The sequence below is a fragment of the Octodon degus genome, unplaced genomic scaffold, assembly GCF_000260255.1.
Source record: "Octodon degus isolate 3935 unplaced genomic scaffold, OctDeg1.0 scaffold00080, whole genome shotgun sequence".
Taxonomy (NCBI): Eukaryota; Metazoa; Chordata; class Mammalia; order Rodentia; family Octodontidae; genus Octodon; species Octodon degus.
In genome coordinates, this window is record NW_004524656.1 from 6,687,348 (window position 1) to 6,712,715 (window position 25,368).

Consider the following 25,368-nt stretch of genomic DNA (forward strand, 5'->3'; position numbering starts at 1 on the left):
GCAGAGAGTTTAGTCCCTGAGCAGAAGTTTCAGGCCTATGGTCTATTTCTCAGTCTATTCTTTTTTTAAAAAATTATTTATTTATTTATTTATTTTGTGTGTGTGTGTGTGTGTGTGGCCAGCTCAACCCACCAGGGGGCGGGGCTGGCTGGCATGTGGTGCTGGGGATTGAACCGTGGTCGCTGTGCTTTTGCTTAGCCTAGCTTAGCTTGTTCTAAGTAGGTGCTTTAGACCACTGAGCCATCTCACCAGCCCCCAGAGAGTATCTCTTTCATCTACATCTACACAGGTTCTGGCCAAAGATCTCAGCAATAACCACCTGGAACAATGCACAGGCTTTCGTCACACTCCCTTCCACACGAGGCCACTGCAAAGTTGGTCCCTGCTGCCCTCTAACGCGTCGCTGATTAGAGTGCTGAATTCCCTCCTGCCATAGGTGCTCTGTGCTGTGTCTAAAGACCAGCCAGCGCTGGCACAGGCACTGACACTGTACAAGTACCCTGCTCCTTCCCAGCTCTGTGTGTCGCTACCACCTGCAAACTGTCACCATAGCACACAGGCGCTTCAGGCACACCTGCGCAGCCCCAGAGAACCTACCCCAAGCCGTCTGCCCAGGAATCTTATCCTGTCTTCTGACCTGCTTTCCTTCTGCTGTCTCTGTAGCCAGATCTACTGCCACGGGGAGCTCCTGCATCAGGTTCAGATGGCCAAGCTCTACCCTGATGACAAGCAGTTTGTGGATATGTCACTGACTGACGCTCCAGGTGAGGCTATCTCACCTTCTGAACTTTTAACCCAAAGATGGCAGATGCTTCTGATCACACCAGGCTTAGGGACGCTCCTGACCCCTCCCTGCCACCTGCTCTCCAGACCAGGTCCTGTGGAGTTTCAGCGCCCTGGCCACCGCCCACAACCATAGCATCCCCAAGCAGCAGCTGCAAGAGTTTGTCCAGCAATACTTTCAGCCTGTGGGACAGGAGCTGCTGCCTTGGACCCCTGAGGACTGGAAAGATAGGTATAACCTGGACAGAGGGCGAGAGAAGGCCTCGCTGGCAGGCCGCCCTCCTGACCCCTGCGGGGTGTTCTTCCAGCCCTTATTTCCTGCAGAAGATCTCAGATGTCAAGCTGCGTGCCTGGGCAGAGCAACTGCATGAGATCTGGAAGAAGCTGGGAAGGAAGGTAGCAATGCCCTGGGCCTGACCCAGGGCTGACCCCACCCCTGCTGGGGATGGGAGAGAGCTGTGCCTGTTGGGGGCCCATAGCACCCAAGAAAACACAGCCCCTCCCCACTTGCTCCTGGCATGGAAGCCCTCCAGAAAGCACTTCTGAGGTCAGAGGGGAGTGTCTGCTTCTCACTGTCCCCTCCGCCAGGAAGTCCCCCAGCCTCTCCTGCCCCCTCCAGGCTGCTGCCCCAGCCTCCAATGCCACATGGGCAAAGGCTCACTTCTTGCCAGGTTCCTTCCTCTCCTAAGGGGCTGGGCCAGGCCTCTGGCTCAGGGATAGTCACCGCAGGTTCCCGCTCTGTGTGGCCCGCAGAGCCCATGCTTAGCACTAGGCTCAGGGAGCCAGTGGTTAGCCTCCAGTGCCCCAGGCCACCTGCTCCCTCATCCTGCTCAGCACCTGTGGCCTGCTGCTTCCAGCATGGAGAGCTGCTCAGGGCTCCTTGGACAGCTTGGCCCCTTGGGAGCACACCTGGTCCCTCAGAATGACAAGGCAGGCTGAGCCACTCGCTGAAGCCACGCACAGCTGGGAGCAGTGGGAATGGGCAGGGAGAGCAGTGGGAATGGGCAGTGGGAATGTGCTGCTCCTGCCCTTGCTGGCCCCCAGCCTCGTCCTTTACACCCATCACACCTGGGGAAGGGGTGGGGAGTAAGGAGGAAAGGTCTATTTGATTCAGTTGGTAGAGATTTCAGTCCATAGTTGGCTGGCTCCCAGGCAGGGCAGCATGGCGGAGCAGCATTGGAGAGAACAAACTGCATGGCAGGCAGAGGTAGCAAAGAAAGAAAAGCAGCAAGCCACAGGCAGTCCCAGCAGCCCTCCTTCTCTCACTTGTGCTCTGCCCAGGCTGATACTCAGGGAGGGCTTCCATTATCCCCTCCCAGAACTGTGCCAAGCCAATCAGTGGACTAATTTAGTAATCACGTCCCTTAGACCCTGCTTCACATGCTGCAGGTCCAGCCCCCTCTGAAAAGCCCCATCTAGGAGTCCATGAGACTTTGGGGGGACATCTAGATATGAGCCATAACACCTGTCCAGTGCCAAGCTGAGTGGTGGGCTTCTACACACCATTAGGAGGCATCAGAGGCTGGCCCATGGGGGCGCGGGGTGAGGACACCCAGGCTTTAGCAGCTGGTCCTTGAGCACACAGCTCAGCAGCAGCAGACACAGCCTGGCTCCAGCGCCTCCACACCAGCCCTGTGCAGCCCCCATGCCTCCGCTGTTCCTCTCTCCTGACTCCAGATGAAGCCAGAAGTTCTCAGCCACCCTGAGCGATTTTCTCTGATCTACTCAGAACACCCCTTCATTGTGCCCGGCGGGCGCTTTGTTGAGTTCTACTACTGGTTAGTACCCAGACCCAAGAGGCCAGGGTTCCTACAGCGGCCAACAATCTTAGGGAGCTCTCAGCCAGTGCCCCACTAGCTGGTATGTGGGGCAGAGGGCAACAGGGGGTGATGTCTATCTGTCCTTCCCCAGGGACTCTTACTGGGTCATAGAGGGTCTGCTCCTCTCTGAGATGGCTGAGACCGTGAGGGGAATGCTGCAGAACTTTCTGGACCTGGTCAAGACGTAAGAGGAGGGCTGGACAAGTGGATGTGCCATGGGCTTAGGCAGAGGATAACTCAGCAGGCCCCTGTCTCGGCAGCTATGGGCATATCCCCAATGGTGGACGCATATACTACCTGCAACGAAGCCACCCCCCACTCCTGACCCTCATGATGGATCGATACGTGACTCATACCAACGATACCACCTTCCTGCGGTGGGTACCTCACTTGCACTGCCCTGCAGGCCCAAGCCTTTCCTGAGACCTCCCGGTGTGGGGGGCTTGCCCAGGCTAAGGTGTAGCATGCCGGACTCCATCCCAGGGAGAACATCAAGACCCTAGCCTTGGAATTGGACTTCTGGACTGTGAACAGGACCGTCTCTGTGAACTTGGGAGGAGAAAGCTACATCCTGAATCGCTATTATGTCCCTTATGGGGGACCCAGGTGAGGAACTGACCAGCCCAAGTGTCAGGCTGTGGTCATTCACTCTGGTATGGGCATCACAAAGACAGGGCTGGAGGAAGAGGGATTTAGTCCAGCCTCTCAAATGTGACACTGAGTACACCCGGCCACCCAGGGTTGTGGGGCCCCTGGGCCGCTGAATCCGAGGGCTGGACCTTCTGTTAGAGCAGAGGACTCAGTGCCTGCTACTGCTGCCCACCTCTTCCCTCTGCCAGGCCAGAGTCCTATAGCAAAGATGAGGAGTTGGCAAACACCTTGCCAGTAGGTGAGTAACCCCTGGAAGGAGGGCAGAGGGTAGCAGCTGGACCTCTAAGGTACATGACAGGACTCAGTCTGCCGCTACACTGTCCTGCAGCCGGGCTGGCCTGGGCCCCCTCTCTGTCCTACAGGGGAGCGAGAGGCTCTGTGGTCCGAGCTCAAGGCTGGGGCTGAGTCAGGCTGGGACTTCTCTTCCCGCTGGCTGGTTGGAAGCCCAAACCCTGACCTGCTCAGCAGCATCCACACCAGCAAAAAGGTGCCAGTTGACCTGAACGCCTTCCTGTGCCAGGCGGAGGAGCTGATGAGCAACTTCTATGCCAGACTGGGTGAGCACTGGGGGAGGGTGCTGGCCAGTGGCCCCACCTTGGCAGCTCCACAGGGTGATGGACCTCTCCAGGAGAGGTCAGTGCTGACCCTGCACCTCCACACAGCTCCCAGATGGAGCTGCCACCTCCCCACACTGCCTTCCCCTTCCTACTGAGATGGCCTCTGGCGCCTGCAGGAAACACTCCAGTCTGCGCACCCAGATGCTCTCCACGCTATCTTCCCAGTGCGCCCCTCGGGCCCCTCTGAGCCAGGAAATTCAGAGGGCCAATGTCCCATGGAGGATGGACCCCAGGGTACACACCATTGCTCAGGGACTCTGCAAACTGCAAGCACAAAGTGTGAGCTGCAGGGAGACCCAGCCCCCGGGGGCCCTCAGAGTAGCTTGGCCATTGAGGAGGAGGACAAATGGAGGAGGCCAAGGCAGAGCTGGGGCTCACAGAGTAGCTCAGTAGAGGATGTGCCATGCATGCACAAGACCCAGGGCTTCATTCTCAGCACCCGGAAACAAGAGAAAACAAGACAAAGTAACACCATGTAAGGCATGGGGCCCAAAAGCAGGCTCAGCCTAAAGGCAGTGCCTTCCAGGGGACAACGTCCAGGCTGCCAAGTACAAAAGCTTGCGGGATCAGCGCGTGACTGCCATGCAGGCTGTCCTGTGGGATGAGCAGAAGGGAGCCTGGTTCGACTATGACCTTGAGACTAGGAAGAAGAACTTTGAGTTTTATCCATCCAACCTCAGCCCACTCTGGGCCGGCTGCTTCTCTGACTCTGGTGATGTGGACAAGGCTCTGAAATACCTAGAGGTGAGGGGACAGTGGGCAGCTATGGCCCCTGGAGAGGACAGCCCCCTCCTGACTGAATGGGGACCAGGCAGGACCAGCCACACTTGCTGCCTGTGCCTGTCTCACCCTGCTGGTCCTTCTGTGGCCACCAGGGGACAGCAGAGAGCCAAGGAGGGAAGGGCCAGGGAGGACAGTTGGCTTCCTAGGGCCCAGGGTCCTGGCTCCCTGGCCAGACTCCACCCACAGTCACAGCAATGCCTGGAACCTTCTAGGACAGCCAGATCCTGACCTACCAGTATGGGATCCCAGCCTCTCTCCGGAACACGGGCCAGCAGTGGGACTTCCCCAATGGCTGGGCCCCCTTGCAGGACCTGGTCATCAGAGGTAGGGAGTCAGGCAGGGGCACCCACCAGGTCCAGATCCAGGGTGCAGGACTTGGATGCCCTGGTACTGGGGAGGCATGAACAGGGCTGCAAAGCCCCTCGACCTTTCCTTGCTCCTGTCTCCTGCCCCCACCCCATCAGCAACTAGGTTCATCCCCACCTATCCATGGAACCAGCCTCCTCTCTCTAAACCCAGGCACCCGGGTCACAGGCAGGCTGGCCTGTGGTCACAGAGGGGCGATCTTAGGGCCCAGGCCTCTTTCCTCCTTGGGGACAGTAAGGCTTGGCCTCTGCCCACGTGGGGTGGGGGCTCTGGAGACTCAGGCCCTGCTGGGTTGGAATCTAGGCTTGGCCAAGTCACATTCACCTCGGACCCAGGAAGTGGCTTTCCAGCTGGCCCAGAACTGGATCCAAACCAACTTTGACATCTACTCACAAAAGTCAGCCATGTATGAGAAGGTGAGCTGATGTGGGGAGGTCCCTGTCCCCGCCCAGGTGAGGTGGAAGCAAAAAGCTTTGCAAAGTCTAGGACACCCTGGCCAGGGCCATGGCAGAACCCAGTGGTCATTTGGGGGCACTGTAGGGGCAGGCACTGTGTGGGGACAGAACAGTTTCTCCCCAAGGACTTCCGTGGTTTGCAGCCCTGGGCTGGGGTGGAGGCCTGGGGACAGTGTGACCTTAACCTGCTCTGCTCCCCAGTATGACATCAGCAATGGACAGCCAGGTGGTGGAGGGGAGTATGAAGTTCAGGTGAGCTGGCCAACACCTTACAGGGGACCCTGGCTCTGTCACCCTGTAAGGTGACATGAGCCCTCAGGTCCTGCTGTGGTCACCTCTATGTGAGCCCAAGGGAAAACTGACCAGTGGTCTTTGCTATCCCTGGGGCGGGGGGAATCACGTGTCACCAAAACAGGACTTGAAACTAACCAATAATTTCTGTGTGTGTGTGGCTGGCTTAGCCCACCCTGTGGATAGGGCTGGTACAGCATGTGCCAGGGATCGAACCATGGTCCCTGCACTTTGCCTGAGCTTGCCTAAGCAGGTGCTTTAGACTGCTGAGCTATCTCTCTGGCCCTTCCCAAGACTTTGGCCCACTGGCCCTGACTCTCTCCAGGAGGGCTTTGGCTGGACAAATGGAGTAGCCATGATGCTAATGGACCGCTACGGTGACCGGCTGACCTCAGGGACCCAGCTGGCTTTCCTGACCCCTCACTGCCTGGTGGCCACCTTCCTGCTCCACCTCCTGTTGGGTTTCCTGTCACCGTGATCATGGTAGCCACAAGGACTGACCAGGAGGGTGGCTTCACATCTGTTTACCAGCCGGTCATCTGGCTCCAGCTCCTGCCTCATTAAACCTCTGCGCCCAGCCTAGTGTCACAGTGCAGGCCTGTGAGGTCAGCACTACGAGTGGTAACAGAAACCGTCTCAAAACATAAACAGAAGGCCCCGAGTTCAATCCCAGGCACCAGAAAAAAATGCACCTTCCCTTTCTTCTGCATCTTACCTCCCAGCTTGTCCTCAATGACATGGATGCCAGGGGCTGAGACCCAGGGTCCTCCTGGCGACACAGGGGAACATGTCCTTTTCTTAGAGGAAACCCTAGCCCCATCACCCCAAGGAACCCAGCCCCACACTACCCAAAGACATAGCTCAAATGCTTTATTGTTCTGCTGAAATGCTTACAAATACTGAAAAACACCCAGCTCAGGCCCAAGCAGCTGAGGGCCCAGGGCTGGGGATGAGGGCAGGGGAGGTGGGCTTAGTGTTAAGGCGCGAAGGGCTGAGTGCAGACAGCTGAGGCCGGGTCCTCCACTCTCCATCACCCTTCAGATGCAGAAGGGAGGAGGTGGCCGGAATGCAGGCCCCTCCGTCTGCAGTTCCCTCCTACTCAGGCTTTCGGCTGAGCCACCCTCCCTCTCTGTCAGCACCCAGAGGATGGCCCCTAGCTTCCTCTCCCATGCATGGCACTGCTCCTGTGGCCGCGGATCGCCAGCATCATCCCTTCTGGCTCTAAGCAAGGCACAGTGGAAGGGAGAGGTGAGGTGGGGCAGCAGGCTGTGCCAGGGCTGGAGACACAGGCAGGGAGCAGGTGTTCGTCCCTTCCCCCCACAAGGTGCCCACGGGTCTGGGCTGGAGAGTTGACGGCATGTACCCTCAGATGGCCCACAGCTGAAGCAGTGGGCTGAGCTGCGGAGCAAGGGCAATTAGTACTGTTACCATGGCAATGGAGCAGTCACCATGGAGACCATGGAGATGGGTCTCCAACAAGGGGATAGGACTGGGACCTCAAGGCTAACACTTGAGGTCTCTGGCCTTTGGGCCAAGTAATAAAAAGTATAAATGAGGGAGGACGAGGCAGAGCACGCTGCCCAGGCTGCTGCCCAACTCCAGATGTGGCTCTGCTCAGCCCCTCGACGGGGTGAGGCAAGAGGGGATCTTTGGCAGATTCTGGTACCGTAATTTGTCCTTTACAGAGAAAACAGGCTGGGGCCAGCAGGTGCCAGGTCAGAGCTGAGTTCTCAGAGAGCTCTTCAGCCCCGGGGCCCAGGCACAACCCTGAACAGATCCTACAAGTCCCAGGCTCCCAGGAGCCAGCAATTCCCTCCCCAGCTTCCCTCTTCTGAGTTCAGAACCTCACAGGCCTGAGCTCCTTACAGAATATTACGTCTTCTTGCACGAAAGCCCTGGTGGCACTCTGTACGCCCAGCCTCTGTGGGGCTGGTTCCCACCGTGTGGCTCTGTCTCCAGGGTGAGCACCACAACAGGTGCTAGGCAGGGTCCTAGGGCTGGCCTGGGTCCAGGAGGCCCACGGGGGTCAGTTCATGAACTGAGTGTAGCCCTCAGCACCCGTGACGATGACGTCCATCCAGATGCGCATGGCCTCTGCAGAGGGGGCCACCATGTAGTACAGTCGGTCGTGGGTCTTCACACAGAAAGTGAGAGCTGGATTCGGACTCTGTGGAGGAAAGGGAGGAAGGTCCCAAGATGGGGCTCACACAGGCCCAGAACATCCTGCCTCCTCTGCCGTCTTCCCCCACAGCACCCAGGAGGCCCTGGCACTCAGGGGCTGAGTCCTTAATGGCCCCAAACTCATCCCCACTACTCCGATGGCTCCAGGCTAAAGTGCCCCCTCCTATACCAGTGCAGAGCTGCTCTCTAAGCCCCCAGGGGCCTGGCAAGGGCACAATGGTCAGGGAGCTCTGTTCCCTGCATTCCCAGGTTCACTAGCGGATGTAAGAATGAGTCGCAGAGGGCTGTTCTAGTGAGGACAGTCTCTCAGCAAAGAAGAGGCAGACAGGAAAAGCTATGCGCAGGATTCAAGGCCAGGACAGCAGAAGAGCAGCAGTCAGGGCTGGGGCAGGCACAGAGGGCTGGTGGGAAGGAGGCTGGCCCCGGCCTCCAACACTCCAGCTTATCAACTTCCCAACTTCACTCTGAGGCACCTCCACCCCTTCTGCTCTCCCTTCTGCACAGCCTGTCCCCAAAGGGTGACATCCTTCTGCCTTCTCCAGAGAAGGAGGAGGCAACAAGTACACTCAAGCTCCAATTTCCCTCAGACCTGAGGCAAGTTAGAGGGAGGGCAGGTCAGGGGTCAGGGCTGAGGGGGTCAAGGAAGTGTTAATGTGCAGCTCTGGTTACAGGCATGTGGGGCAGGGTACCTCAGTGGTCACCATAGTGAAGTGGAAAAACCTCTTCTGGGAAGGAGAGAGGGAGAGAAGAAAGTTGACAAAGAGAACAAGGCCTGGGCCACGCCCACCGCAGAGGGCAGGCTGCGGCCTCAGCTCCTAGAGTGCCCCCAGCCTCCCTTCCCTAGGACCGCCTTCCTGCCCTCTGCTGCTCCCTGCCTCTGACCTTGGCGGCACTGCGCAGGTGGTCATAGTACACTTCCTCGATGGCTTGGAAGTAGATGACCCCCTTCAGCTTCGTCTCGTGCTTGTCTGCAGAGGGAAAGGGGCCAGGCTGAGGAGGCCTGCGGACTCCAGAAGCAAAGCAGCAGCGCCGTGGGCCTGAGCCTCCAGTCCCAGACTCCCAAACAGCCCACAGGGAGCCTGAAGACCTAGACAATGCTGAGCTCCACTAGCCATTAGAGATGGTCATCAGACACGAGTGTGTCATCACTGGCTACCCAGTCATCAGCACAGCAAAAACACACCTGTACTTAGGCAAGGCTGTGGAGAAATAATGTAGGGGGATATAAACTGGTACAAACCCATGGTCATGTCTATCAAAATTAGAAAGGCACTCGTCCTTTGAGCCAGTGATACAAATACCTAGACACAGATATTTTTGGTATAGAAAGACCTCTAAAACACATTAGGTGGTAAACAAGGAATGTATTGTCTACTACCTCTTACGTAGAAAAATATACAAGACATTACCAACAGGTAGTTCGACTTAGGCCTTCTCCACTTAGGCTTTTTCACACATTTTGATTTCTGAATTATGCGGATACAGTTAGCGAGTGTGAGCCTGGAGGACAAGGCAACAATCTGCCTCAGGCGATGTGACAACCGAGGTCGCAGAAGGAAATTGCCAGAGCAGGCAATCTCTGAGGCAGAGGGGACAGGAGCACAAGGGAAAGGTCAGGGCCTGGGCCTCCCTGTGTGCTGTAAACTGCTCGGGCAAAAAACAACTGACTTTCTCACCCAAGAGTCTGAGTGTCACAGAAAAGTTGGGCTAATCACTAAACTCAGGTGAAAAGAGATAGCTCAACTGTACAGCGCCTGCCTGGCAAGCGCAAGGTCCTGAGTTTAAGTCCTTATAACTAAACAAAACCAAAAACAACTTAAGTGACAGAAAGCAGTAAGGTCCTCCTCCACCCCGTGCTGTGGGAGGAATTTCAGAAGGCAACCCTGCTGCTCCAGCCGACAGACTTGAACTGGCTGCCTGCTTGGCTTGGCAAGGGCCCTTCACAGACTGCGGCCCACGCGCCCCTCCAGCTCGCCTCACCCCCTCCTCTGCATGAACCCCAGGTTCCAAGGAGCCAGGCTGAGCTGCTCAGCGGTCCCTTCACAGATCATTCTTCACACCCCAGAATGTTCCCCTGCACTTTCCCTCGACAAACTCAGAAATGACGGGATACGGGATATGGCTGAGCATCCTGTCGTGTCTGCCGTGCTAGCGGAGGCCGCGTGGGAGGAGGCACACACAGGCAGGCTGCTTGCTCGCTGGTACAGTTAGGAACTCCACAGCACACTGTCTTGGGCTGTCAGGATGCTCAGCAGTAAACATGTCAGGATACACTCAAGTAGTCACACCCAACGTGATTTCCGTCACTACATCGTTATGCCCCAGGCTGATGTCACATGGCAGACACGCCCCAGGTCACTGTGAGAGCTCAGATGAGAACAGGAGCCACTCCTGTGACACTACACCATGGAAGACTTCAGAGAAGTGCTGTCTAATCTGATCCGGTGGGATGGGGTTTCCATGAGCAGCAGGAGGCTACAGACCCTTCAGGCAAGGTACACTGGGACCTGACCCTGCCCTGCCACATGCCCAACTCCACCATTTCCTCCTCAGGACAAGGACCTGGCTCCAGGCCTGGCCACGCCTCAGGCTTCTTCCTCCATGGTGAATAGTAACACACTCCTGCCCCCACTTCCCAACCACCCACCTAACCTTGACCTTGGACAAGCGGGCTCCTGCCCCATGCACCTCGTAAATGCTCTTAGTCCCTTCTGCAGGTTTCACTGTCGCCAGTGACACCTCCTATTTGCAAATGCCAGCTTCTCTGGCTGGCTTACTTCCCTGTTTCCACTGCCCGCCTGAACTACTTTTGCTTCACAGACATTAAGTAAGGTCACACTTGCCAAGCGCCAGCCCACATGCGGCCGGTGCTGGCGTCCTGCCCCTGCCCCTTCTGCCTGGGCTGGTCTCTGCTCTTACCCCTCAAGGGTAGGCCTGTGCCGGATGCAGTTCTCTTTCCTCTCTGCTCTGCCTCTAAGGAGCTGTGAGACCTTGGCAATATACATAACACCTCTGAGCCTCACTTTTACTTGCAAAATGGGTATAAATATAGTGGTTTTTCTCATGGGGCTCGTACCAAAATTAAATGAGATGATGTGTATAGGATACTGAGCACAGCACAGCTCCTACAAAGACTGATAAATATGATCTGCTGTTATTGGGATTGTTGTGATTATTACTTCAACAGACTAAGCTACCACTCTGCTTCTAACCTTGACCTGGGTTTCTCCTAAACCCAGGCGTCCCAGAGATGCAACTCCAACATATCCACAATGTAGCTCTTCTCTCAGGCCTGTTTCTCCCTTTCCCAACAAACCTCCTGCCTTCCTAGCCCAGGTGAGAAGATGGGGACATCTGTGTCTCTGTCCCTCCACACCCAGGGCCCCAGGGATGAGAGAAGACTTCTTGGAGGGGTGATACTTGATAAAGCAGAGGTTGGAGAGGGAAGCAGGGTGCTCCAAGCCTGGGCATCCCTGGCACCACACCCCACGTCCCTTCCCATTTTTAGGCTTTTAGTAAGATGGCTCTGCCTGCGTCTGCGTCACCTCCTGGCAGAGCCATTTCCTGGCAATGCAAGTTCTACTTAAGCCTCTCTCTTCCCTCCGCAGTATTCTCAGAAAGCACAGTGGAAAGCAAAAAACAATGCTGATGGGGAATGGGAGCCCCATCTACTCAGTGCACAGCAGCCTAGTGGGAAGAAGTAACTGGTGGGGTGTCCTATTACACACATATAATCCCAGGCCCTGGGGAATCTGGGACAGGAGGATCTCAAGTTCAAACCCGGCCTGGATAAATAGCAACCTAGTGAGACCCTGTTTCCAAATAAAAAATAAAAAAGGGCCGTGAATGTAGTTCAAGGCAAAGGCCCTGGATTCAATCCCCAGCAGCACAAATCAAAACAAAGCAGAGGGGGCTGGAGAGATGGCTCAGTGGTCTAAAGCACCTACTTGGAACAAGCTTGGCAAAGCACAGGGACCGCGGTTCAATCCTCCAGCACCACATGCCAGCCAGCCGCGCCCCCTGTTGGGCTGAGCTGGACACACACACACACACACACACACACACACACACACACACACACTAAATGTTAAAATTTAAAAAAAAATTAAAAAAAAAAAAAAAAAGCAGAAAAAGAAACTGGATTGGAGCCTCTAGGATTCGAGGACTATTCCTACAGCATACTGTGGCCTCTCCTGACTAGGGAATGATCCAGCACCCCATGCTACAAATGGAAAGGTCTGGAGGGAATTCCAGAGATGGGAAACTGATAAGGGACTGGTGTGAGGGACTAAGGGAGTGGGATGGGTGAGGCGCCTGTCCCCTGGCTGTCCTGAGAGCTTCTTGGCATTGTGTAACTAACTGTTCACATTGAAGTCTCCAGGGGAATTTGCCCAAGGGGGTCCCCAACCCAGCCCAAACCCCTACAGTGCCTGTCAGCAAGCCCACCGTGCTCTGTATCAACTGCTCAACATCTGTCTTCCTGGCTGCAAGCTCCAAGAAAGACAGCTTACCTCCTGCACCTGCACCACTGCCTGCAATTTGTCAGATGTCCAGTAATACTGCTGACTGTGTACGTGAGTGAATGAATGGACCAAACATACACCATACTTTCAGGGAGAAGAGGACAAGATGTAGACTGAGCCTGTAACCCCCTACTCAGAAATTTGGCCTTCCCAGCTATCTCGGGCCCCACCTCTGGCTGCCCCCAGGGATGTCCTATGGGAACTCACCCACATAATAGGAAAGGGTACGTTTGAGCCGGTCGAACACAAACCAGCGCTTCTTCCATGATTTGATCTTGCCGCCCATCTTGACCAAGTAGCCACGGCAGACCTGGTGACAAGCAGGAATGAGAAAGGACCTTGATGAACAACGCCTCAAGCCTCCTCCCCGCACAGCCGCCTTATGCATGTGTCATCTCCTGTGCCTGGTTTTGTGGACATCAGGTCCTAGGACCCAGACCTGCTTACTTTACGGACGGAAGTGACATCACTGTCCCAAGGCTGGGACCACAAGGTCCTCTCCCTAGCAACCTGGACTCTCCAAGCCCAGTACCTTGCTGCTGAGCACCACATGCAGGCAGGTGTCCACACCGTGGCCAGACGACTCAATGTGGGTCTTCAAGTCAAAGTCCTCCTTCCGGATCGGCAGGTAGCGGGTCAGGGGCCGTGCCTGGGGCAAAGGGCAGGGTTAGAAGAGTCTCTTCTCTTTCCCCATCTGTCTCTCCCATCCCCTTGGCTTTGGTCCAGAATCCCCTTGAACCGAACATCGCTCCCAAGTGCTATGCTCAGTACCCTACACACATCACCCCAACTCTGTCACTCTGATTTTGTAGAGCCTATAACAAGAGTGGAGACTGAGCACACTGTCTCCACCTAGACTCAGCCATTACACTAGGTGACTCAGTTCCCCCACCTACGACCAACAAACAACCATCCTGCTCTTGTCAGTGCCCCTGCTGGGCTGGACAGAATAAAACAAAGGCCACATATGAACATGCTTTGGGAAAAGAAGTCCAGTAAGAAATGTGCTCTCTAGGGCTAGGAGTGTGCTTAATGACAAAGCACGTGCCTAGCATGTACCATGCCCTGGACTCCATCCCTGGCATTGTTGCAGGCAGTCGAGTTACACAGAAATATTACAGGCAGTCAGACAAGGTCAGGCCCTCGAAGGAAATGACAAAGACCAGATACCTTACAACTGTGGGAGATGCTCCTGCTGTGAGCCAGACCCAAAGATCAAACAAATGCTAACCTCCCTAAAGGTTGGCATCCAGGATTGCTCATTACTCAGGAAGAATCATTGTCTGAAGGCCACCAGATAAGGTCCTTTTTTACATTCATGCCCGCTTGCTACGTGACTCGCTACCCTATTTGGTCCTGGGCCTAATCAATTTTACCTGAGCAATGGTGCTTGTAATCCCATTGGGTGACCATAGTTTTGTCCCACCCCACATCCACCTAAGCAAGTTCCCATTCTCTCCACCTTAGCCCCACATGGTTTTACACTACAAAAGTCCCTGGAAGAGACAGCTTCCCGGGGGGAACTACCCGCTCGGGCTCCCATCCTGTCCCTCTCTTGAACAGGAGCTTTCTTTCCTTCATTAAATATATTCTGCTCATAACCTCCGTTTGTTCCTAAAATTCATTCTTCGGTTTTAGAGAACACAAACTTGTCCAGGTCAGGTCGGGAGATCATTTTTCCCTATGTCATTTGGAGGTTCCCTATTATCGTTTGAAAAATCACCCATCCAAAACCAGTTTTTCTCTCTGTACCAGCACGGCAGGAAAAGAGAAGTAGAGAAGTCCTCTGACTATCCAAGGGATGCGGTTCAGATCACATAACTCTGGGCCTCAGTTTCCCTACACATATGTAAAAAGACTTTAAATTAGATAATCACTAACATCTACTCCACCTCTAATACTAACTAGAATTCTCAGTCAACCAGAGTGTTTGCCTCTTCCTCCTTTCCCATAAGAACCTTAAAATGGCAAGGAGAGAAAGCATCACAAAATAAAACAAAACAGACGATGGCTGTGAAGAACGCTTAGCATGGGCTGACCCAGCCTCATCCACGAGAGACCCCAGCAATGCCTGTGTCCCAGGGCCAGGGACAGGCAGGAACAGCGAGGCTCCGACAGTCATAGCTGAGGTAGGAAAAGAGAAGGAGGCAACTGACAAAGATTCCAAACAGGGAGGTAAAACTCAGGAGTTCTTGATTGTTTCTTAATTCCCAAACTCAGATAGATGACCTGTCCTTAGGGTTTATGTTGTTGCCTTGTAGAAAATGAGGGCTCTCCAGCTGTTAGTCATACTGTGGGGTAGGCAGACCCCAGTGGAAGCTGACCTGGGGAAGCCTATGAAGACCCAGCCCCAGGGGACAGTGTGTGTGGGTCCTCACAGGGCCGCTTGGTTGGGGCCAGAGAATGGGCCCTCACTCAGCCCCACTTCTTCCACCTGCTCACATCTCCTGAATGACGGCTGGTTTGGATTCTCCTGTCCAAGGAGAATCTACCACGGTCCCCCAGAGACATGAACCAAAGGCAGAGTGAGGTCATCCGTGGATGGAGGGGACAGGAGCTAGAAGGCCCTGTGGGGTGAAGGCCAGGACATCGTGGATGTCATGTGAAGAGGGGCTGCAGGAAGGGGAGGGAGGGTGATAGGCAGATGCACACAGCAGAGGTGAGGCCACCCTGATGTCTGCTTCCAGCCCCCATCTGAGGGAGACCTGCCTGGACTCACTCCTCTCATCCACCCAACATCACCTGCACAGGTTGAACCAGCAGCACCAGGCCAATATTTCCCGGGGCTGAAGAATCCCAGGAGGGAGCTGCCTGTGCAAAGCCAACAGCAATCTCTCTGGAGAGCAGCCTGAGAGTCCAGCCGGGGGCCAGGAGAGCCCACCTCCTTCAGGGCCTCACCCTCAAGCCCCGCTCACCTGGGAAAACTGCTTCTCTCGCATCTTGACCTCCTTCTCCACCAGCTGCTGCCTCCGGGCACCCTCGCTCTGCAGCCTCCGTTCCACCTGCTCCCGCCTCCGCCGCTCCTCCTCCAGGGCCTGCCGCCGCAGCTCCATCTCACGCTCCTGTCCCCAAAGCCAGGCGTCAGGGCTCTGAGCATCCCCCACTGGCCCTCCTCTGGCCCAGATGAGCCACAGAAACTGCCTACCACAGGTGCTGGCCTGGCAGAGGAGGCACTGGCCCCAAAGCCACCCCCTCCAACAGCTCTGCAGGCTTAGGACATGTGCTTTAAAGTGTGACTGGCTTTGCTTTAAACCTTGGCTGTGTCACCACTGTGGGCTGTGACCCAGGCAAAATCATTTAAATTCTCTTTTGTCTCTGGAAAATGGGGTTAAATGTGCCTACTACAAATGGGGTTGGGGGTAGGGGACACGCCTGTCACCTCTGCACTTGGGAGGCTGGAAGGAGGATCACTGCAAGCTTAAGGCCAGCCTGGGCTACAAAGTGAGCTCAAGGCCAGCCTGAACTGCATATATCAAGAACCTGTCTCAAGAAAGACAAAATAAATAAGTAAATAAATGTGCCTACTCCTGAGATTATAGTGAAAATTAAACAAGATATTATTTATAAATGCCGATCATTGATCCCAACAGGCAAGTAGCACTTATTAAATATACCCGGCTCTTATAATTATAGCTGAAGTCCTAGAATGTAAATTATTTAACTTTTTCTGACAGCTGGTATATTCAATAGTCCTTCCACAATCACCAACTTAAGGTCCTTTGAAACTCCACATTATAAGCTCTGTTGGAGAAAAGTAAGATTGGAGACGAACATTCCAGTTGAAATTATTACAAGAAAATTTTAAGTTGGGCAGAGTGGCACAGGCCTACCATCCCAGCATTCTAAGAGGCTGAAGCAGGAGGATCACAAATATGAACTCCACCTGGGCTGGTTAGAGACCTAGCAGGATAATGTGACTTAAAATAAAAAGGGCTGGGGAAACAGCTCGGTTGTGAGGCTCTGGATTCAATCCCCAGCTCACCTAAAAAGGGAGTAACTTTAACAATCACTAAAACAACTAGTACATACAGAACAAATCGGCAAACTTTATATGCCTCAATGACAAATGCTACATACCAATGACAGCGAACGTTTTTTGTTTTTGAGACAGAGTCTCGCTGTGTAGCTCAGGCTAACTTTGAACTCACTATGTGTGTAGCTGTGAACTCACAGCTATCCTCCTGCCTCAGCCTCTCAAATGCTGGAATTACAGGCATGTGCCACCAGGCCCAAGTTGATGGCAAATCTTTTAGAGCCCACTGTGGCATGTGCGCCATAGGTTTGCCACCACTGCTCCATGCCATCTGACATATCTTCTCAGTTCAAAGTTAACAGAATAGGGCCGCCAAGATAGCTCAGGGGACTAAGTGCCTGTTAGGCAAGCACAGGGACCAGGGTTCAATCCCTGACACCACATCCCGCACCAGCCCTGCCCCTGGGCCCTCTGAGCCAGCCACTAACTCCAGGTGTGCTGGTGCACACCTGCAATCCCAGAGCTGGAGAGGCTAAAAATAGCAGAAGCACTATGAGTCTGAGCTGTGTAGTGAGACCCTGTACCAAAGGAAAAAAATAATTAATAGATCAATCTTCTTTCCCTCCATTTGCCGAGATATGCTTGTAAATCTGCCCTACTGTGATGTAAATAAGATTAAGAGGCTCTCTTCTTGTTGGTCTTTCATCTAAATGGTCAAACCCTTTAAAAAAAATCTCTAGCTGCTAACTGTACTCCATGGGTTTCACTTCCATCTCAATAACATATGAAGTAATAATTTTTTAAAACGCCAGGAACAGTCATGTGCACCTGCAGCCTCACCCACTCAGGAGGCCAAGGACAAGAGAATCATTTGAGCCCTTGAGTTGGAGACTAGCTTGGGCCACACAGTGAGAAGCATTTCAGAGAGAGAAAGATAAGCACCTCAGCCAGCTTTTGCAGATCCTTTGTTTAATCCCAGACAGAGTTTTTCCTGGCCTATCTATGCCAAGTGTCCACCATTGGTCCTTCTTTGCCAAGCGCCAGTGGCACGCCCAGGTTAAGAGATCAGGATTTCCCACAGCCACTTCCCAGCCAACACCTCTGCTCTAGCTTGGACTCCTGCTTCTCTTCCATCCTACACTTCAGCCCCTACTTCCTGCTCTCCTACCTATCCCCAAGAGGACCAAAGTTCCCATAGTTCCCAGTGTCTGAAGAGGGGCTGGGTATGGGGGCACTGCCCTGTAATCCCAGCACTCAGGAGGCTAAGGCAGGAGAAGCGTCCCAAATTCGAGGCCAGCCTGGACTACACAGAGAGTTCAGGACCAGCCTGAACTACAAAGCAAGACTCTGTCTCAAAAAAACAAATAAATTAATTGATTAATTAACTAACAAAGCCTCCAAGCTTCCGCAGAGGGTTGCACAGACTGGAAGTACCTGTACAGGAAACTTGTGGCTGGACCATGGTTCCTGAGATGCTTTCTATTCCAGAGAGCTGAGAAGCGACAGTCTGGCCCAGCCTTTCATGGCCTATTTAAGGAACACAAGCTTTTCTCTTTCCTTTTTTCCTCCTTGGTAGTTTGAGACAGGGTCTCACTATGTAGCTCAGACTGGCTCTAGACCACCCAACATACACTGCCAGTTCAAAGTTAACAGAATCAGTTAGGCCGGCCAAATAGCTCAGCAGATTAAAGCACCTGCAAGTAGGCACAGGGTCCAGGGTTCAAACCTCGGGCCTGCCCTGCTTGCCCTGCCGGCCCTGCCCCTGGGGCACGCTAAAACAGTAATTGAGACTGGGCATGGTGGCACACACACATAATCCCAGCTTTTGGGAGGCTGTAAACAGGTGGATCACTACGAGTCCACTCTAATAGTGAGACCCTGAACACCCTGTAGACCCTTCCCTAAAAATACAAAAAGCAGTTAATGCTTTCTACTCCACTACAATGTCATGCCCATGCAATGCAGCCAGTAGGTGCTGAGGGGGTGCCAGGCCCTTGGTGGGCACAGGGCTCTCTGGGTCCCAGGCCTGCTGCCTCCTGGGAGGTCACCTCACCCTGGACTCCATGAGCCGGCTCTTCTCCGCATGAGCTTCCCTCAGCATCTTCTCCATCTCCTCGATCTTGCCCATGTCCAGGCCACTGGCACTGTATAGGGGAGGGAGGTTGCGTCAGGAGCTGCAGGTGCCCACTGGAGGCCCTGGGCTGGGCAGGGCAGCACCTGGACACGTTGTCAGGGGAGCAGGCTGAGTTGCCCCCAGTGGAGATGCTGGTCTCCATACTGTCCGAGCTCTCCAAGCTCAGTGTGTCATAGGCACGCTCGCCCTCCTCTCCTCGCTCCCGCCCAGCTGGCAGGTGATGCAGGATGGAGTGGTGCATCAGGGTGGGGAAGGGCGCCGCCCCGTGTAGGGCATCCCACTGGCACTGCGCCTCAGCGGCTGCTTTCTGCTTCAGCTCAGCCAGCCGTCGCCGCTGCTCCTCAATTACTTGCTGCCCTGCAGGAGGAACAGCTGGAGTCATGGGGGTTCCCACCTGTCCAGGGGAAGGGGCACGAGCAGCATCAGAGGGAGGAGGCCAGCAGAGATGGGCAAACACGCACGGCTCCAGTTGCCTGCCCAGCTGGTCACAGTGCACTGTCTGGGGCAGTGTTCTCTGCATCCTTAGGCCCTCAGGGCACCTGGCCCCAGCTTACAGTGGAAGCCTGAGCAGCTGAGCAGGACACATGCACCCACCTGCCTGCTGGGGGGGAGGGGGAGATAGCAACAGGAGCCCCACAAGCCCTGGGTGCCAGCACAAGCCCTCAATGCAGAAGCAAGAGCAAACAGGAGCAGAAGGGAAAGCAGGAAGACAAGGAACACAGCCAAGGGCAGCAGGGAGCTGAGCTGGAGGGGCGGGGCCAGCAGGCACCCCAGCCCAGCCTGGCCCGGGAACCTACAGGGAACCTGGGCAGGATGCATCATGCTGGTGCCAGGGCAGGGTTGCCTGGCCAAAGCAATGCCCTTGGTGACCAATGCTCTACCTGCTGGGTCCTCAGTTGAGAGGGGCTCGGCAGGAAGCAACTCGACTGCTGTGGGGAGCCCCGGACAGAGGGTATGGGAGAGAGACACAGAGGAGACGAGAGGAGAGAGAGGCACAGACATGGGCTTTCAGAACAACCAAAACACCCCAGGCACAAGGGCTGCTGGGTCCCAGAGCCAATGTCTCTGGGAACTACTTCTGGAAGTCATTAAATCCATCCTCCTTCTCCAGGCAGGGCAACATCTAGCCCTGCTCAGGTCAACAAATACTTCCTATGCTGGCTGGCCTCTCTAGGAAGGAAGCTGTCAGGCCCCAGATCCTGAGCCCCCAGTTCCAAGTCTTTTGATAAATATCCCAGAAGCTCTGTACTTCTTCCTTTCACCCAAATCCCAATTAAGAGAAACACCTAGTAAAAAGTGTGGGATGTCCCGGGGGCACTGGGACGCTGGCACCGCAGACACTCACCCTTCTGCTGCAGGGCCAGCTGGCGCTTGGTCTCAATGTCCTGCAGCGTGGCTGCCAGGTTGCGAGGAAGGCTGCCTGTGCCATTCTGGGCAAGCAGGGCACTCTGCAGAGAGAACAGAGCGCTGGGACAGCAGCTCAGCCCACCTCACCCTGCCCTAGAGCCCATGGGGCAGCCCTGCTTCGTGCCAGGACCCCAGGACGGCAGCCTCCACTCCCCTACCACCCTCTGTCCTCAGACCTTTGGGGAGGGGCTACGGCCCAGGGTAGCCACACTGAGCTGGGAGGAGGAGGAGGAGGAGCCAGACGAAGAGGGAAGGGGGCCACTGCGGGTCCGAGGCAGTGGGCTTGTGGCGTCGCCATCCATCTTGGAGTGGTACACCTGTAGGGAACACAGCCTGGTAAACTCTGGCTCTCCCACTAGCAGCCACCCCTGTGTCCCCTACCCTAGCACCAGACCTCTGAGGCCTTCTGGCTCCAGGTGACAAGCGAGTTGAACCTCTTGGGCTACCCAAAGGGCACAAGCTACTGTGGCTGCTGAGTTTCCTTTCCAGGCCCTTCCTCCCTGGCCCATTGCTGGCCCAACCCTAGACCCGAGAAGGACCTGAGCTACTCCATGCCAGTAGTTAAGAGCTGTGCAGAAGAACACGTAGACACCAAGTTCCTTCTGGTCCCAACTCTGCCACTAACAGGCTGCAGAGCCTTGGACTATGCACCTCCTGGCTCTGGGCCTCAGCTGCCTGTGTGCCCCAGGAAGGAGCAGGACCAGATTAAACCCCCGCCAAGCTCCCTCGGAGCGCTAACACACAGTGAATACCGCCTTTGGAGTCAAGAACCCTGACTCCCCACATATGCTCTGCTACTTCCTTCTCATGGTGGCCCTGGCAAGATTTCTTATCTTCTCCATGTCCCAGTGTCTGATCTGTAAAATTAACATCTTCTACCTCCTGGGCCTGTGGTGATGACTGAGTGAATTAAAACATGAAAGGGCTTCCAGCCAGCAGGGCACAGTGGAGGTACCACAAGTTACACAAATCAAACTCCCCCAAAGGGAATGTGGGGAGAATGACCCTTGAATGGCACAGGCATCGCAGAGGGTCGGTGGGGACTATCCAAGTACCTTTCCCCACCATGGTCAGCAGCTGCGCCCTTGCTATGACTACACTCAGGAGACGGGTATGTCCCCAGGGTTGTCATTTCTGAGTAAAAACTCTGTCCTCTTCTTTTCTGCCTCCATGTATCACCCTTGGAAAGACCAGGAGAACAAAACAGAGCTGTTTCTCCCAGGACATAGTAATTCCAGTCATGAAAGACAAGAGTGTGGCCATCCCTAACCTAGGTGAGAAGCTCTGGGGAGAACCCCTTCCACCGTCACCCCTGGGCATCAGAGCCCGGCCCTCCAGCTGCCCTCAGAGCCAACGACTGCGCATGCGGAGATCCTCAGTGCCTTCTCAGGTCCACAGGCCCCTCCTTGCTGTGCTGAGCAGATTACCCACAGCATGCAGTATGACCAGGGCTCAGCAGGAGGAACTCTTAGCAGACAGGAGCAAGACCTGGGAAGAACTGGTAGGAAGGGGTTACCTGCAGCTGACGGGAAGCTTTGGCAGGCAAAGGTGGGGGAGAAGAGCGAGGAGAGGCCGCAGCAGGGCCAGGCCCCAGCCCAGCCATCAGCTCCTGGTACCACTGCTCTAAGTCTACAGCAGGGAGCAACAGCTTCTCCATCTGGAGGGGCAGGGAGGGGGCAAGGATGGAGAGGAAGGGCCAGGACAGGAAGGGGAAAGGGATAGGGGAATGAGGAAGGAGGAAGGGGGTTGAGGAAGGGGACAGGAAGACCGAGTCAGGGAAATGGGCAGGAAGGGAAGGGGACGACGGGAAGGAAAGGAGGGAGGAAGAGAGCGATAAAGAGAAGGAAGAGAAAACCAGTGAGATGACAGTTGTCCTGATGTGATAAAGGCAAAGAGAAACAGTCAGGGTGCAACTCCCAGAACAGACACATGCTATGCTAGCCAGCCAGAGCCTGCAGGCACCCGGCGTGCCCCTCAGGCTGGCCTGGAGCTGAGCGGCCTGTGAGCCAGGGCCAGACACGCACAGACAGCTATGCCAGCCACTGGGTGAGGGTGGCAAGAACACACAGACCACCAACCTTGGGTGAAGGCGTGATGGAAGCGAAGGAGGAGGAAGAGGAGGGCGGCACAGGAGGAAGGCAGGTGGTGGGAACCCGGTCCCGGGAGGCAGAGGCCCAGGGAGGCCAGCCTGGCGCGGGGGCTGGGGGCTTGGGTGAAGTGCCCCACATCACCTTTAGCTGCTCAAGCGTCACGTACTTGGGGGACAGCCAAGTGCAGGAGGGAATACAAGAGGTTAATGGGACTGGAACCCAAGACCTGGCCCTGCCCACGAGGGAGGGAAAGAGTAGGAAGCAGAGCAGGGGCCAGCCTGGAGAGCCCAGCCTAGACAGCCCAATGATGCCTTTCTCCTACAGCAGAGGGTCTGCCCCTCCCCGAGCCACAGTCAGCTAAGAACAGCTCCCAAGGCTTCGGGAGGAAACGGAAGCACATGTAATGGCCCCTGCCACTGCCAGCTGCCCTTCTCTCTCTCCCTGAAGACTGACCCTGCTGTTGCCCCACACCCCCAGGTGCAATGGAGGTCCCCAGGTGCAATGGTGGGCACAAACGAGGAGGCCCTGGGCATGGGCAGGCACATTCGGCAGCTGGTACCTCACTGTCAGGCAGGGGCTGGGTGAATGCGCTGGGGGAGGTGGCAGAAGCATAGGGGTCCAAGCGAGAGCACAGCTGGAGAACCTCTGCCAGGCTCATATACTCCTAGGGACCCCGGGGATGGGGGGCAGAGAAGAGATTAATGAGGTCCACCCTGGCACCCAACACCCCACACTCCATGCCAGGCACATGTGTCAGCACACAATCCCGAGCAGGGTAGGTGCTCGGCTGTCCTCCTGGCCACAGTCGGCTGTGGGAATGGAAAAGGGTGGACGGACGGACAGACTGTTGACAGCTCCTCCTGAGACCACTTTGGCATTTCATTGCTGCCCCGAGTAGGTCCTAAAGGCCCATCCCTGAACTAGCCCTGGGCTGGAGACAGGTAAAGAAGCCCAGGAGGGCCTTCTAGGAACCCACTGAGGCACAGACCCCAGCTCCTCACGAGCCCACCCCTCCAGCACCTGGGTATCCCCAGTGCACACAAGTGCAACACAACTTACACTACTCCCCAGGGCCCCTGTCACGCCATCACCAGCACAAGAGCCGGACACAAGCAGGGAGAGGTAGGGACACCACCAGGGCCTGAGCAAGGTAAGTGCTGAGCAGCAGCCACAGCAGAAAGCAGCTAAAAGCCCTGGGAGGAAAATGGCCTACTGGCCTGGGGAAGCACTTGAAAAGATGCTGGTGAGCTTGACTGTGGGCAGGAAGACAGGGTCAGTATGCTTAGAAGCTGAGCTTATCTAGGTGCTGGGCAGGGCAGGCCTCCACAATAAATGCTCACTCAAGGCAGTGGGCCCCAAGCCTGCCACGTTCCGGGTACCTGCTCAGGCCTAGCTCCAGGGCCACCCTGGCCTCTGAGAGTCACGGGAAATGAAAATGAGCCAGGAGGTTCCATGTGCTATGAATGACATGCGGAAACTAGTGAATGACATGCAGAACACACACAAACCAATGCTCTCATTTGGCATCCTACGGGTAGCAAAATGGCACGCTCACACAAATACCACCAAACTCCGCCCGCCAAATGCTTATTGCCACACACCCTTCAGCGAGGACCTGGGAAGTTACAGTTTGGAGCTCAGAGGGCAGCAGATAGGCAGCCAGCAAAGCAGAGCACACAGCTAGCTGTGATTACCTCTTGTACTTTGGGGCAGAGTGGAGTAGAAACAGGTGGGATTAAGAAGACAGAAGAGCCCCCAGTCTGAGAACACCCTGAGAATGGGCCCAGCACCTTGGTCCCCAGCCCCATCTCTGAGGACTCGGAGATGAGGAACTGAGCCTACAGAAAGGGTACATCGTGAGGGGACTCAGCCCTAACACTCGGCCCAGTCATCCACCCCAGGCCTGGTCACTTGTAGAGGGACACAGGCAGGAGGAAAGGGTCAGAAGGCCAAGTATGTCCTAATTAGGCCTCACACACCAGATGTGCAGGCTTGGGAAAGAACCACCTAGGGCTCAGTGAACACTTCTGAGCTGGGAACCTGGCTGCAGAGGGAGGCCCAGCAAGCCCCAGGGTCAGGATCCCCACGATCCTTGTGCTGGCCCTCCAGGTCGGTCCACCCAGCCCTGGCCCTGCCAAACCCACCCAGGGCCCTTGAGCACTTTGTATATATGCAGCCGCCCCAGACAGTGAGACCAGCAGGCTCGTAAGAGCCCAAAAAGCAACAGAGAAACGCCTGACAGTCAAGCAGGTTTAAATCTCAGATCCCACGGCCATTCCCCCTCACACCTCTCCAGTTCAGGCTGACGCCCCCACCCTCAACCTTGGCCACCGGGGTGAAGGCGGCACGGGTTGCTGCCCTGGGCCTGAGGCTGAGGCTGAGCCAAGTGTTACCTCTTTGAGGGTCGAGCTGGTCTTCGGGAACGGCCTGCCCCCTGTGAGTGAGTGGTATCTTCTTTCTAGCAAGGTCAGCTTCTCCTTCTCCTGGCAGCCCATGGTGGTTGAGTCAAGGAGAAGTGGGAGAAAGTGAGGGAGAGTCCTGGTGATGTGTCCACACTGGCACACCTTCCCCTACCCCAGCCAGTACCCACGCAGGTACCTTCTGTAGCAGCTGCAGGGAGGCATTCTTCTCCCTGGCCAGACGCTCTGATTCCTGCACAGCCTGGGCCCGTATCTGCCCAGCCTGACTGTCCAGGATGGCCAGGCGCTCCTGTGGAGATGGGAGGGTCAGTCAGGCCCTGGGGATAGAGGGCTGAGCCCCAAGTGAAACTTGGCTGACCCTCCTGCCCAGAATCCCTGGATTCAACCAGCTCTTCTTGGCCTCAAATCACCCAAGGAAAACTCAGAGTACCCTGGTCAGTTCCTTCCCTTCCTCCTCAATCTGTGACCCCTGGGCTACCAGGCAAGAGACACTGAACAGCTCCCCACCTGCCTTGTCCTCCATACTGCACCCAGGCCCCTGCATTCCCCACTGGACTTCACCACCCTATTGCTACTGTTGTCCCAGCTTTTGGCACTACTCCACACTGCCACAAAGTATCTCCTTATAATTGCCTATAAGCTATGTTTATCTGAATTGTCTAATCCTTCAAAAGATAATATATGCTATGTAAGTAACTTTGTTTCTGAGACAGGGTCTCCCTGGGTTGCCTAAACTGAACTGGAACTCCGAAATTCAAGCAATCCTTCTGCTTCAGTCTCCAGAAAAGCCAGAGCTACAGGTGTACACCAGCATAACTGGTTTGTGGTTTTTTTTTTTTTTTTTTTTTTTTTTTTTTTTTTTTTTTTTTTTTTT

General features: G+C 55.3%; 2 protein-coding genes across 19 annotated transcripts in view; one reads left to right on the forward strand and one right to left on the reverse strand.

Annotated features, from left to right (window-relative positions):
- Positions 1–6,423, forward strand: part of Treh (trehalase) — a 13,817-nt gene extending 7,394 nt beyond the window's left edge. The window contains exons 2-15 of one of the 3 annotated variants that reach the window (XM_004636537.2): positions 664–764; positions 871–1,015; positions 1,092–1,179; positions 2,461–2,561; positions 2,695–2,787; positions 2,864–2,980; positions 3,087–3,209; positions 3,443–3,492; positions 3,617–3,811; positions 4,398–4,615; positions 4,867–4,978; positions 5,324–5,436; positions 5,677–5,727; positions 6,092–6,423. In XM_004636537.2, coding sequence (XP_004636594.1) covers positions 664–764; positions 871–1,015; positions 1,092–1,179; positions 2,461–2,561; positions 2,695–2,787; positions 2,864–2,980; positions 3,087–3,209; positions 3,443–3,492; positions 3,617–3,811; positions 4,398–4,615; positions 4,867–4,978; positions 5,324–5,436; positions 5,677–5,727; positions 6,092–6,244 — 1,660 coding nt within the window. In that variant the 3' untranslated portion in view covers positions 6,245–6,423. The remainder of the gene's footprint in view (positions 1–663; positions 765–870; positions 1,016–1,091; positions 1,180–2,460; positions 2,562–2,694; positions 2,788–2,863; positions 2,981–3,086; positions 3,210–3,442; positions 3,493–3,616; positions 3,812–4,397; positions 4,616–4,866; positions 4,979–5,323; positions 5,437–5,676; positions 5,728–6,091) is intronic. The other 2 variants (XM_023721122.1, XM_023721123.1) reach the window with 2 other exon arrangements.
- A 197-nt stretch (positions 6,424–6,620) lies between these two features.
- Positions 6,621–25,368, reverse strand: part of Phldb1 (pleckstrin homology like domain family B member 1) — a 46,770-nt gene continuing 28,022 nt past the window's right edge. For 6 of the 16 annotated variants that reach the window (XM_023721130.1, XM_023721125.1, XM_023721132.1 and 3 more), the window contains 15 exons: positions 24,673–24,783; positions 24,468–24,557; positions 23,769–23,912; positions 22,063–22,239; positions 21,501–21,641; positions 20,161–20,301; positions 19,923–20,025; positions 19,459–19,506; positions 18,661–18,934; positions 18,497–18,587; positions 15,386–15,532; positions 13,003–13,119; positions 12,678–12,780; positions 8,830–8,915; positions 6,621–7,933 (listed from right to left, as the gene is read on the reverse strand). In XM_023721130.1, coding sequence (XP_023576898.1) covers positions 7,793–7,933; positions 8,830–8,915; positions 12,678–12,780; positions 13,003–13,119; positions 15,386–15,532; positions 18,497–18,587; positions 18,661–18,934; positions 19,459–19,506; positions 19,923–20,025; positions 20,161–20,301; positions 21,501–21,641; positions 22,063–22,239; positions 23,769–23,912; positions 24,468–24,557; positions 24,673–24,783 — 1,914 coding nt within the window. In that variant the 3' untranslated portion in view covers positions 6,621–7,792. Of the gene's footprint in view, positions 7,934–8,829; positions 8,916–12,677; positions 12,781–13,002; positions 13,120–15,385; positions 15,533–18,496; positions 18,588–18,660; positions 18,950–19,458; positions 19,507–19,922; positions 20,026–20,160; positions 20,302–21,500; positions 21,642–22,062; positions 22,240–22,633; positions 22,739–23,768; positions 23,913–24,467; positions 24,558–24,672; positions 24,784–25,368 lie in introns of all 16 variants that reach the window. The other 10 variants (XM_023721139.1, XM_023721136.1, XM_004636443.2 and 7 more) reach the window with 8 other exon arrangements.